We start from the raw sequence: 14,055 nt of genomic DNA on the forward strand, positions 1-14,055 counted from the left end.
AGTGGAATTAGCACCGGGCACAGTGTTTGCCCACTGTGTGCCATCTGATCCACGGGAGGAGCTCAGCTCTGTTTTCGGAAGGCAGCGGAGTGTGAGCATTGGGAATCAGACCTTGTCCGGAGCAGCCAGGTGCTTTCTTCCACGTTTTGTTCCACTTCACTGTTGGCTAAAGATGGCCCCAAGGCAAAATCCCAGCTCTGAACAAAAGCCTCAAGTCTGAACCCGCTCCCAGACTGCAGGTGCTGCTTATCTCGGCCGCGATAAGAATCAAATCTGAAAAGCTGAATCGCTGCTCTGTAGCAGCACCAGACCTCTGCCGTGCAATTGCCCTGCAGTGCTTTAAGCCTCGGGTGCGTTCGTCTGTCTGCACAATCTGCGAGCGCAGCGCGTTGCAAGGCTCGTGCTTAACGCCGTGCACAGCTAAATCCTGCCTTGACCCCTGTGCTAGGCAGGCCTTACAGCTCCCTTCTGCGAGCAGGGAGTGAGGAGTCCCTGGCTTTCAGTGAAAGCAACACCGGGGCATGTTTTGCCATTCAAACCATGCTGTCAGAGAACTGTGTTAAGCTATCGTGGAACCCAGTGGTGATCACTGTAAAGGATGTGCTTCAGTTGCCTTTTGTGGCAATGGGCAGGGGGCAGTCCGGGGCACTGCAGCCCCCAGAAGTTCATCCCCGTGCCCGTGGACATGCAGTCTATCCAGCAGCTGTAGGTGCTTGTGTTGCCTGCTTCTGATCACTGCAGTTCTCCCACGAAGCCATCTGCACAGCTTGTGCCGGCACAGCCTGCAGCAATTTGGACTGCAAAGACCTCGCACCCAGGGAGCCTGGAGCACATACAGGGCAAATCTGCAGAAGACTGGAGCGAAGCACCGATGCCCGTGCTTGCTTCCTGCTCATTTTGGCAGGTGCTGTGGGTGCTTTCAGGGGGATGCTTCCCCTGCCATTGCCAGCAGCCTTGCCAGCTGAAGGTTTTGCAGGGTGACATGCCTTGGCACCTTCCCAACCCCAGCTCAGGCTCTCTGGCAGAGTTCAGGGGGCTTGCAATAAAGTTTAGAGCCTGTCCATGACTTACTGTTGGCACATGCTGCTGCCTTTCACTGCTCCGGTGGTACTGCCTTTGGCTTGTGGCTGTCTTGCAGCTGCTGGCCCCAAAAATTGGCCTGGAGCTAAAGCTGTGCCTGCAGAGCAAGGCTGAAACCCTTCCCTACCCTCTGCTTCTTGTGTTAAAGACTGTTTAGTCACTGGGTTTGGTGCCTACTTGGCAGCAACTTGCTGCACGTCCTCGTAGTCTTGTTTTGTTTTCAGATTGCCTTTTTGGAGATAAACACTAACATCCGCCAGGGAATGATGGACGAGCTCTTCTTTCTGAAGCCTCGCTCGCTTTTCTTTCTGGAGTGCCTGCAAAATGTCCATCGTTCTCATCCTGTGTCCTGAGTGCAGGTGCTTGCCCTGCTCACAGTGCTTTGGATCGCATCGCAGATACGCTGAGATGCTCTGGTGGGGGTGGGTGCATACCCAGTTTGCTCTTTGCTGGGCTGAAGCCTTTTGAGATCTGGATGTTGAGGCCTGAAAACGATTATCTGCAAACTGCAGGTTGCAAAGACTGGCAAAAATGAGCCAAGGAGGGGTTTGTGTGAGTGGCCTCTCCTGCCCCTTTACCCATCCTGAGGCTGCAGGAACTGCACCGCGTTCAGTGGCTGCTGGGGCTCAGCTCCCGCACAGAGCAATGGAAAAAGCAGTTGGGAAAGTTGTGCAGGACAAGGAGAGCTGAAGGATGCTGTGCGACGTCAAGGTGAGCAAGGTGATGGCATTTACGCTGGAGATATTTGGGACTCAGGATCTGGGATTAGTGTCAGCTCTCGTGGCAAGCTAAATTAGAAATGCAGAAGCTGTCTCTGTTTATGATATGGGGCTGTTAGGTGCTTCAGGTGCTGTCATTCTTATTTAGGGATATATTTAAGGATTAACAGTAAGAAGTCCGGCATTAGCAGCAGAGAAATGAATGTTAGTGAGCTTAGGCTTGGAGGGCTTATTTTTGATGATCATCATGTGAGCTGCTTTAGGAGAGATGAGCTCCGAGATGGGGAGAGATTCTTGTACTTCCACAGGAAAATAAAACCTTATGCAAGTTTAAATACAGATCAGAACTCAGCAACAATGACGGCTGCACGGGTAAAGCCGTGTAACTCCGATGCCTTTGCTGGCTGAGGATCTGCAGCTCGCAGCATCCTGCCTATTTTTAGTCTCTCTCACTCTCTCTTTTTTTTTTCTTCCTCCTGCCGAATATGCACAATCAAACAATGTCCACAGATTTCTTTGTTCTTTGAAATCACTCTCTGTTTTTAATTGGCAACCTTTCCGTTTCTGCCTTGATCACAGTTGGCTGCAAGTAGGTTACATTTGCTATGCGTGCAGTCTCAGGCGCTGGGGCTGGGCTGCAGGAGCAACCTGCTGCTCTTCCCTGGGTGCAGGCACGAACGTTTTGTGCTGCAAAACATTTTTTTCCGAGGTGTCCACTTCACATTTCACTTTCCCCAACTTTGGCCTCACTGTGTGCTGCCCACCAGCAGCAGCACCAGGGAGAAGCTGTTGAGCATTCACAGCTCTTTACATCCCAAGACTGGAGATGATTCTTGTCTGTTTGTGTTTATTGTGTTATTATTATTATCATTATTATCATTACCGTTAGCATCATCATCATCATCATCATCATCACTGCTTCTAGTTATTTTTCCAAGCATTCATAGGATGGTTTTGGGTTGGAAGGGATTTCAGACATCATCCAGTTCCAACCCTGAAGGTTGAAGCTCAGCCCAAGCTCAGCCCTCAGGGTTATTTCAGGTGCACTGTGGGCTGCGTTTCAGCCTTCTGCAATAGGGGATCAAGAGTGCAGGAGTACCCAATTTTGTTCCCTAAGCAAGTGGTCTGCTGGCCTTGTGTCTGCTGCTTGGCCAGGCTGGACAACGATTGAGTCTCCATTACTTATGCGCTTCCTGAAGCTGAAACAATTGCTATTATCCCACATAATATTGCACGACCTACATTTTTACTTTGAAAGCCTCCAGCTAATAATTAGTTTGAGTTTCAAATTATAAATAAATGCATTTATATTCCAGTTTAAAAAAAAAAAAAAAAAAAAAAAACAACCAGAAAGGGGTAGGAGTGTAAGGAAAGCAAGCAAACCTCTTAGTAGGTGAAATCACCACCTCTCCCTGCTGGTGTCTGCATTCCCTCTGTTCCTCAGTCTGTTGGGGTGGGAAGGAAGGAGCAGATTTGAGGGAGGAGGAGGATTTGGGCTTTTTCCTGGAAATCTGCAGGAGCTTTGGTGCTGGGGAGGTTAGGGCCATCTGGCTAAATAGGGTCAAGCTCTTCATTGGCAGCGTAGGGAAGTTTGGAGGAAGAGCAGAATGGGGTTGGGGCCACTCCAGTGGATTTATCATTTAGGACAGGGACCATTAGGAAGGGAACAGGCTGTTCCTTTCCAAACAGAGCCCTTTAGGAAGGGAGCAGGCTGTCCCTTGCCAGATACCCACCATCCACCTCTCCATCCCATATGCAGCTGCAGCAGCCCAGGAGGCTGCGTGGTTGGGATCGTTAATGGGGTATCTTTAAGTAAGCATGGAGCATGATGTGACACCTAGGCTCTGATCCGCAACCAGTGGAAAAAAGTCTGTTCTGATGCCTCCAAGCATGGCTAACATGGAAAGTGCCGTAATGCGCCGAGCCGCGCGGCCCCACGCCGGTAATTGTCATTCTGCTCTAAGCTGGCGATCTGTGTATGCCTTGAAGCAAGACAATTGCTAGCCTTTGTAATTTCCTTTATGGAAAAAAATCCAATCAGACTTAATAGGGACAGGACCAATAGAGATCTGTGGAAATTAGTGTGAAACCTATAGGAAAGGGTAGACAATGAGACGTCTCCGGAGCAATCCCACGGGTGAGTTTTGCTGTACCAGGGAAGGTTTGTGTTCTCCTGTTGCTTCAGTAGCATTTGTCCATGAGGTGTTATCCAAAGCAATGCTACTTCAGGTGCTGTTTCTATTCAGGAAAATGTCAAATCCTTTCTGGGAACTCTTGTTGTCTTGGTAATTTCTCGCAGAAACAAGTTCTATAAAAAATCCTCTCTTTTCTCGGTGCTAGGTTTTTCTTGTCTATTTTGGATGTAAATATTTATTGGAATACTTAAAAAAAAAAAAAAAAAATCGGGAGCAGCTTTAATAGAACACGTGTGGTGTAATTTCTCCCCCAGAATAGCTCTTGTGAGTTCTTTGAGGCACAGATGGAGGCGGAGAGGTAGCTCATATTTCTGATACCAACGTGGCGCCTTTGGATAAGAGCCCTTGGACGCTGAGATGCTGTCTGGCCCCATTCTTTCTTCATGCACTGTTTCCTAATCTGAAGTGCAGCTCTCTGGGAGGTGCAAGCCCAGCAATGAGAGGGGTCAGATTCACAGCAGTGGGATGGAAGCACTGTGTTTTCAGGCAGGAGCGGGGCGAGCTGGCTCTCTTCTTTTTGGGATGAGCAATGTCTACCATTGCAAGAAGATCCCCTGAGTCTGAAAGAGCAAAGCTTGAGCACGGAAGCCGGGACTGCCCTAATAAAACATTTACCTGGGGTTTGGAGATCTGCTCACTCCAACACGGTGCATACATATTAAATGATCAAAGTTGGAGGCCTTTGGAGGAGCCCGCTGCTAATCTGATGCAACCCTTGGGCTTTGCTCACCGCCGGCTGCATGGAAACAGGCAGCAGCTCTGTTTTCCCGTTTAAAAGATTTCAGGGGTAAGCCAGCCAGGTCATAGCTCAAGAAACAATAGGATTTGGCTTCTTAAAGGCTTTGGCAAGAGGGGACTTGGGGAGGTGTTTGGGTTGAGGATGAGTTGGGCTCCATCTCTTGCGTCCATTGCGCTCCTGATCCCACTGCACCCTTCCCAGTGCCCTGAGAATCACAGAATTCTATGATTCAGTTTTAAAAATACAAATCTACTGATTCTCACTGCTCCAGCAGTTCGGTACTGATGGCTTTCAGCTCAGTTACAGCATCTTCTCTGTTTCTCCAGCATCTCCCACGCCTTTCATCTAATTCCTTAACTAGTTTCCATTTACCGACGGTCTCGTTCTTTTAAGGTACTTGAATCTGTTTGATCATCAACAAATTCCTCTCTCTGTTCCTCTGATAAAAAATTAAATCTGGGCACTTTCTGAAGGCTTTCCACCCTCCCCCTTTTTTTCTCTGTGCTCCGTGGGGAGTCAGAAAGCCCTTTTCTAGAAAAATAAAATAAATAAAAATTAGAGTTCAAAGTGTGACATCTCCTCTTAGAAAGAAGAAGAGGTTGAGAAGAAGAAACAAAACCACCATATATTCTTACAGATGTGACATCAAAATGAGAAACTATAAAGGACATGCTTTCAAAGGCTCACACAGGGACTGAGTTGGTTCAGTGGGAAATGGGCAACTGGAGTCTCTCGAGGCTCTTTGAAAGCGTGTCCCCAAGCTCCCAAAATCCTGTTGTTTTAACTCAAGTGCGTGTGCCAACAAACATGCTGCAGAGCATCCTGTGGGCTGCAGGGCTGCTGTGGAGCAAGGAGATGGTCATGGAAGCTCTTCTCTAGGATCCCTGTAGGATTTTCTCCATCTATGATTTGTTTTGGGGAGGGAGAGCTGCAATCAATCTCTGCTCGTCTTGATTGCATTTTTATCATCTTCTTGAGCTAATTGTGCGCATGGGTTGGCATGCAGGGTGCTGTGCAGGGTTTCTGGTGGTAGAAACTCTCTTGCTTCCAATGCACTCATGCAATTATCTGCTGTCCCAAATAGATCTTTCAGTGCCTTGATTCCCATGTTGAAGCTGTGGGATGGGGTTATGGTTATGGTTAGAGTTATGGTTAGGGTTATGGTTATGGTTGGGTTAGGGTTACGGTTAGGGTTAGGGTTAGGGTTAGGGCCCTGGGCTGGCTGTGGATCGGCGTCTTGCTCTGCTCCATCTGCCTCTGCATCACCTTGGATTAATTACAGTACAGTGCAATATACATTTGTATGGTGTCTGCACAAGTGTCTCTGGGCCCTTTGCAATCTTAGAAATCTAATTAAGGTGCAGCCTCCAACATGAATGCTTATCACTGGAATGTGTACAGCGAGGCAGACGCAGCAGGCCTTTACGTCTCAACCAGGAGCTGAATCCACATTCTCGTGGCATTATTAATTACTCAGCTCCTGGTATCTGAGACACCAATCGATACCATGGGCCTGGCTGGCTGGGAAGCTTTCAGTGAGCGTGAGGGGATAGGTGATAACCATCAGTGAGAAAAGGCTGAGCCGCTCTTCTGCAGTTGGGCTGGGAGGAGGAGGAGGAAGAGGAGCTGCAGGACAGATGCATTAGGGCACTTTATTAGGAGGCTGTTTGCTTTATGCAAAAATGAGATGGCTGTTTGGGATCTTAGCCTGAGAACAGTGCTGCCCTATTGGGGATGTGACACTGAAGGATGCGGTGGCTGCTCACGGTTGGATGGTTGGGGTTGGACTTGGGGGTCTTGGAGGTTTTCTCCAACCTTAATGAGTCTGTGATTCAACGAAGGCTTTGGTGGCTCCTCTCATTGGTTTCACAAGTGGCAGCAGCCCTTGGGAACACCGGGAGGGGGGAGGAGGGAGTGCCACAAGTGCAACAAAAGCGTAAATAACTGGGAGGAAAAGAGAAAGGAAATGTGAAGAGGCCCTTTAAATATGAGCCTCCAGAGCCCCGAGCCCAACTAGCGTTCCCTCAAGTATTCAAATGAGATTGCAGCATCAGATTGGTATGCATTAGGCTGGTCTCAATGAAAATTAACATGTAATTGCTTCAAATGAAGTAAGTGAGGAGGTAATCTGTTCTTAAATTGGATTCGCAGGATTTTGTGGTACCATAATGCAGCTGTGAAATGAAATATATTTTAAGGATGATGTCCTTAAGGGGAGGGAGGGGGAGGGGGTCTGTGCTGGGGAGGGTCCTTTCCCTCCGCCCCTCTTTTGTTTTAGGCCTTTGGGTGGACTTGTCTCCGTTGAAAACCCAACACCAGAGCTCGTGCTCTTCTCCATACAGGTTTCCATGTGCTGTGCCCACCTCCAGCCTTTGTTTGCAACTCTCTTCGCTCCCGTTTGCCCCCAGCAGCATCCTTCTGCTCACAGCCCCGGCTCACCCCTCGCCGTTCCTGTTTTGTGCCTCAGCTTGTGTGGAAAAGCCACTTTAGTGATAATTTTCCACTTGTAATAAGTTAAGTGCATCGCTTCCTTTCGAATACATTTTCAGTGCAGTTAAGCCCAGCAGTCCCTTGCCTGTGTGCTTAGTTAAATGCGCTTCTTTGCAGACCGTCGGGGTAGATGGCTTCACTTTATTCCTGGGCCATTAGTGTCAATTGCACAAAGCAGAAGCAGGATTTATTCCGGGGCACAGCTCATAATTGAGCGAGTTCAGCGCTGGGGATCAGCGCTAACTGCTGGGAGTGCAGCGCGGAAGAACTTCCCCAGCAGGCTGCCGGCAGCTCTGAAGCTCTGTAGGGCCAACAGTGGGGGATATAAGGCTTGGGGTGCTCTGCACGGGGTCCCCCTCAGCCCAGGCTTTGGTTCCATGCACTGCGGGCATCCCGCATCCTGGCTGTGGGGTGAGCAGGAGGCACGGAACGAAGGGATGGAGAGTGGGAGGAGACGTAATTTCATGGAGTTTAACTGCCGTGCGATGCTGGCAGGGAGGTGATGAGATCATTAGGGAGTTCTTTTCTTCGTGCATCATTTCCCATGAGTCCTTTTGAGTCCTCTTCAGCTTGCAGACCTGGTGTGGGGTGATGCTGTCCCTTTTGTAGGTACCTCTGGAAGACCTCTGGGGAAGGGGTGGCTTTTGTCCGTGGTTGTTTGCCTGCTGGCATCCAGGAGCCCCAAGCAACAGTTCACCTACTCTGCCAAAAAAAAAAGGAAAAAGGGAGAAAATCAGCAGGAACAAAAGGTCCACAGCTTGCAGGAGGCCCTGAGCTCATTGCTGGAGCTCCCTGTTGGGGCAGCACCTCATTAGTAACCCAGCCATGTCCCCGCACAGCTGCCTCCACGCATTTCGGTGCTGGCGTCACCCCCTGGCAGCATCAGCACTTTTGGAGGGCACCCAAAGCAGATGGGCCAGGAGCCCCAGCCTCAGGGACAGGGACTGGGTTGGGGACACGTGTCCTCTGCGTGCTGCCTGCATGGCTGCTTTGTCACACACTCCTCTGAGATGGAAGATGCTGTAGATGTGCAGAGCCCCGTTGTTAGCAGAGACAATAGGAGGATAAATAGAAAGGCTGGATGAGCCGAGCAGGGGAGCAGGGGACTTGGAAAGGTGCTGGTGCACTGCTGCATTGCAGAGAGAGAAAGACTTTTGCAGACACGCCGTCCCTGCTTGCTGCATTGTGACCTGCTGCTCTGCACCAGCATCTCCCAGGGCTGGGGCTGCTCCAGGCCCGACTCTGTGCCCCCCAGCACATTGCAGGGGGGGTCCGGCTCCATCCCTCCCTCCCCAGTCTGCTTTCCTCCTGTTTCTTTGGCATTTGCCATGAAGGCAGCGTACTGGGAGTTGTTTGCAGCATTGAATCCCGGGCAATGAACCAAGGCAGATCTTTCCGAGCCTGGTATATTATTATTAATGTAATTAGCGTGAATCATTTGCATGTATAAACTTTCAATTGAGGAGATCAGGTACTTTACAAACATGCATTAACTCTCCCTCCCTGGGAAGGAGGTACCAGCTTTGTTCAAACCTTGCAGAGGGCAGAACTGAAGGGCAGGGATGTGCTGCAGGTTGGTGCGAGCAGAGGAAGGGCAGAACCTCAGGGCTCCATCAGCACCAACCGAGGTGAAACTTGGGAGGGGAAACACAAAGGGTTTTATTTTCCACTTCTGAGCGCTCCTTTTGAGGACCTCTGCAAGAGGCTTTGGGGATGCTGTGGTTGCTGGGGGGCTGGAGGTGGGGACCCCCCCATTATTGCTTAGTTCATTGCTGGGTCGGGTCCCTTTGCTCAGGAGGTGACGGCCAAATTTTGGCTGCCCCCATAGCAGAAACAGCACGGGGAAGTCTATGAGAGCAGTGGGACCGTGCTGGAATGGGATTGAGCTGTTCACAGCCCAGCCTTTAATTAATCATAATAAATAACAATAAAATGCGATAATCACAGAAATAAATCTAAGATGTGAAGCTCTGCCTCGGGCGGAGAGCTGGTTTCGTTGATCATGTGTAGCACAGTGGTGATGCTGGAATGGGAGGTGCTGGGGTTGGTCCAGGTATGGCTTCGGAATCCAGAGCTGCCTGAAAACTGCAGAATCGGACTGGAAATTGCTGGATTAGGCTGGGAATGACAAAATCAGACTGGAAAACAAAAAAAAACGAAGGCCATGGGGGCTGCTGAGTGATGGTGCCACGGTGCAACACGTGTGAGGCTCCATCAGGTGGTGAGGATGTGGGCAGGGGGTTTCTGCTGAGACCCCATCCCTGTCTCTGCACCCCGGGATGGAGCTGGTGTCCTGATCATTGCCATGAAAACAGCAATCAGGTTGCTAATTTTACCGAGCTCTTTTCAGTTCTAATTAGCATTATTCATTTCTTATGTGTCCTGCTGGGTTGAGACAATCTGTGCTCTCCAGCCCAGCCCTCTGAAACACCAGCGAGCTGCACAGGAGGCAACAAAAAGTGTTGTGTGCCAATTACTACACTTCAGTAATTAAAAACCTCCTTCCTCCCGCTGCCAGGCCACCTCCTCTCCGACATCCCTGTGTGCAAACTCGAGAAAGCAAAGAGGAATTTGGGCAGGCATCATTGCCTGTGCAATCTGTGCCGAAAGCGCGGGGAGGTGCTGGGGGCTGTATGAAGCATGGCATGAGGGCAGGGCTCACAGCCTGCGTGCCGTGGCGGTTGTTGCCTTGCTACGTGGTGGTGGGATGCTGGGATGGAGGTTGGTTGGGGTTCTGATGGATCGTGGGGTGGTTGGCCAAGCCCAGATGCTTTGGGAGATGCCGAATTGTGTCAGTGACGTTTCCATTTCCCGTAGGGGAAGCAAAGAGGGAGAAGGTTCATTGCTCTGCATCTTTTTGGAGGAGAAGGCCTTGCTTTCTGAGCAGCAACGTAGTTGGGATTAAGGAACTTGAGACAGAAAATGAGCTCATCAGTGCTTAATTATTTTGCCATCTTTTTTGGAGGCCACCTCTGTGTTCTGGCCTGCCTGGGGACTTAGAATCGTAGGATGGCTCAGGTTGGAAGGAACATTACAGATAATCCCGCTCCAGTGTCTCTGCCTTCTCTCCCCATCGCAGGGCAGGTGGAGCATCCATCGGTCTGCAGCATCTCTGGGCATCGCTCCATGCCAGGCGTGGGGCGGGGGGAGCGCGGCGGTGCCTCTGCTGCCCACCTGTGCCTGGAGCTCTGATCCCAACCCCTGCCAAAGGCTTAACGCTCGGCTGCCCCGGGATGGAAGGGAGCAGATGGAGGGGTGGGAGGAGGGGGCGAGCCGTGGGACCCCAGTGCTTGTGCATGGAGGAGTGGGCTGGAAGGAGAGCAATGGGGAGGCTGTATCCTGCCCTGCAGCCCTGGTTCCTGTCATATTGAAGTCATTTGCTTGTCCTGGCCTTACCTGCACCGGGGAGGGGCAGGGAGCCTTCCCCATGGCAGCCAGCTCGGAAATAGAGCCTGGTAACTGCAGGTTACAGCACTTTGTCCCCAGGGCTGTGCTGCTGCGTATGGCACAGATTTGGCTTGGGAGCTTGGAGAGGAAGGAAAGAAAATAAAATAACAAGTTGAAGCTTGCCGATCCCAGGGACAGAGGAGCGTGTCTGGGTGATAAGAAGAGATTGCGACCGGGTGCTGTGAAGGGCGAAAGCACTTATTTCACTGTTGCCTCATGCGTTACCTGAGCCCCGTTGCTTCTCAAAAGCACTTAAATGCCCATATGATAGAGGGAATGCTTGGATTACACACTGTCTGGCTCCATTATTATCCAGGGATCTCCAAACTGATGCATTTCACAAAAAAAAAAAAAAAAAAAATGGCGTGGAGGAGAAGAGAGGGAATATATATATGGTTAGTTCAGCCTGCTTATGAGTCCTCAGCGATGATCTCTGCAGGAGAGGTCAGTCTGAGGGATTCAGTCTGCACAGGGGTTCCCATCACCCAGAAATGCAGCTTTAGCAGGGGGCTGGACACCCCTTTTCTCATGTAGAAGCACTGCAGGAGCCCCTTGCATTGCACTGGGATGGGCAGGCCAGAGCCAGAGACCAAATCCGTACCTGTGTTTTATTCAGACCCTAATGGTCTAAGCTGCCAGCACTGAGATCCAGAGACCAATATAATAAAGCCGTCCTTTGGGGTGAAATCCCACATATTATTCAACTTGAGAAACTCAATTCTGAGGTTTCACTCAAGTTATAAAGCAGCTGAGAGCAAGCAAGAGCAGAGTTCTTGGTGTTCAGCCCAGGCTGAATCTATCACTTTTTTTTATGAAGATAATAAAAATCTGCTTGCATTTAATTTATTATTATCGTCATATCATTATGGAACAGCAGTGAAATAGTTTAATTTATCAGATGTTTTTCACAGCAGAGAGGGAGGACGGTCTGACTGCTTGGGTAGCAAAAGTCCTCAGGGTCCTCAGGGTCCAGATGTCCCCCATCACCTTGGGCAGTTTCCCTCCATGGGCGCTCACATCTCCTTCCTCCAGACGTTGTGTGTTTGGGTCGGGGTGGTTTTCCAGCTCCTTCTGCATCTGGAGGGATGGAGGAGAGGAGGGTGGAGGAGAGGAGGCGGTTTGTCCCCCGGGTGTCTGCTGGCAGAGCTGAGCGCAGCGAGCTCTCACGACCGCGCGCTTCTCTGCATCTCCCTCCCACGCCTATAGAATGGGAATAATGGCATCGCCCACCTCCTGGGGAGAGTCGGGACATGGAGACGAACTGGAGGTGGTGTGGCTCTTCTTGTAAACACTCTGTGCAAGTCCACGTGAGATACACAAACCCTCGAGGAGGAGGAGAGCAGCAGCACCGTGAGGAGGAGGAGGCTCGTGGGGGTGGATCGTGCCCCACCAAGGCCAACTCCAGCTGGAACAGGATTCATTGCACGCAGGAGGGGGCACATCTTGCAGCTTGTTCCCCTTTACCCAGCTTCCCGTGATAAGAGTTGGGCTGTTTCCACGGGGTGCTGCCTTCCTTTGCTGCCCTGCACAGCTCCCGCAGGCTGCTGGGAACCTCTGCTGCCTCCAAAGTTAATTTGCATCCCAGCCGGTGCACAAATAATGGAGTAGAATGGGGAGAATATAAACAGTGGAGCTTAGGCTGAGTGGTTTTATGGAAGGACATTATCTGCCATTGCTGGCATCCAGCAAAGCCTGACTGTTCTGTTATCTCCAGCTTGCTTTCATGGTTTGGGCAACAGGGAGCTTCCTGTGTCCTCCCAAAAGGTGTGGTTTGGGGTGAGCAAGGAGGTTTGAGGCAAGGAGCAAATGGAAATGTGGGGGCTGTAGGTTGTACAGTGAATGGCACCGGATGGCTGCGATCTGCAATAACTGTGAAGCCGTCGGGGAAAGCTCTTGAGCCAGTTTAGATGGGTATCAGTGCCCTGAGCACAGCAGAGTGCCCAAAACTTCCAAAAAGGCTGAGGAGCAGGGCTGGGAAAGAGTGAGGACAGCGTGCTAACAGGTCTGCTCTGCCCACAGGTGCTCCGTGGACAACCGCGTCACCCGCGTGGCCTGGCTGAACCGCAGCAGCATCCTCTATGCCGGCAATGACAAGTGGTGCTTGGACCCGAGGGTGGTGCTCCTGGCCAACACCAAAACCCAGTACAGCATCCAGATCCACGACGTGGATGTGTACGATGAGGGGCCCTACACCTGCTCTGTGCAGACAGACAATCACCCCAAGACATCGCGCGTGCACCTCATCGTGCAAGGTAAGGGGAAGGGGCTTTGAGGAGGGGGTGGGCTCAGCGCTTTGACTTTCTCCTCTCTTTTGCCATGGGGTCTTCTCCTCCTATTGCTCCTGCTGTGAAAACAGCTTGGTACAACACAGAAGGTGATCCAGGCTTGAGAGTCCACATGAGGTTGGGCAGCCCTTGACTGTGGGCATGGTGGCAATGGGCTGACAGTTGGACTTGACGACTTTAGTGGTCTTTTCTAACCTTAATGATTCTATGATGTAACCCAACTTACTTGTAGCAGTCATGGGACTCTGGTGCAGGCATCTCTGCCTCCCAAAATAATCACTGCTAAAATCACATTGCTGTTTTTTTGTTGTATTTTGATGCATATATATATATATTTTTTTCCCCAATGCTGGAGGCAATGCTTAAAGTAAAATTTGTGTTGGGGGAAAAGAAAGAGCAAGCAGATTTGTGTACTGTGCGGGGGTGTGTGTATGCCTAGCAACAATATGTGTTTGTGTGTTAAAACTCCTGCGAGGAGGAGGAGGGATGGCGTGGGGTAGTGGAGCATGTGGTGACCCAACACATCTCCTTGAGGCTGCCAACCCCAGAGGTGTGTGTGAGCCCATGGGCCCACAGCAGGGAAAGGATGGGTACAGCCCTGCAGGTGCAGGGACACACACTGAGTAAGGGACTGCTGGCATGGAGACAGCCTCTGGGGGATCGATGGAGAATTTCTGATCCCTTGCTAGCAACCCTTTTTTTCCTTCTGCTTCTTCTGTGATTTGGCCAGAAGCCCTCTTAGCATGACACACCAACTCGAGTATTGGAATCTCATCTCGGGCTAATTTTCGAATGCTGATGGGTGTATTGATCTGGAAACAAGCTGGGTTAAAAAGGCATTGGTCTTGTACACAGAGCTGGGTTGAGCTAATCCGCCGTCAATATGCCAGGCCTGAGCATAATTGACAGCCTAATGAATAGAATGGGGGGGAAAAACCCAAACCCAACCTTCCCCCCCCTCCTTCCCCTTCCGTTTTGTCTTTCCTCTTCGAGCAATCAAGCAAACTAAACACAGCCGGACTTTCTCCATCTCCATTAACCACGGAGAGAAAGCGGATGTGTTGCCATCCTGGGTCTTTGCTGTTTATCTTGCAATCTGT

The 14,055-nt window shown here is 50.6% G+C and overlaps 1 protein-coding gene across 9 annotated transcripts in view; it reads left to right on the top strand.

The window, feature by feature from the left end:
* Positions 1 to 14,055, top strand: part of LOC100547960 (protein CEPU-1) — a 294,126-nt gene that overhangs the window by 241,003 nt on the left and 39,068 nt on the right. For all 9 annotated transcript variants that reach the window (XM_085209231.1, XM_085209226.1, XM_085209233.1 and 6 more), the window contains one exon: positions 12,690 to 12,922. In XM_085209231.1, the coding sequence (XP_085065357.1) occupies positions 12,690 to 12,922 (233 nt within the window). The remainder of the gene's footprint in view (positions 1 to 12,689; positions 12,923 to 14,055) is intronic.

The sequence above is a fragment of the Meleagris gallopavo genome, chromosome 26 (genome assembly GCF_905368555.1).
Source record: "Meleagris gallopavo chromosome 26, MGAL_WU_HG_1.1, whole genome shotgun sequence".
Taxonomy (NCBI): Eukaryota; Metazoa; Chordata; class Aves; order Galliformes; family Phasianidae; genus Meleagris; species Meleagris gallopavo.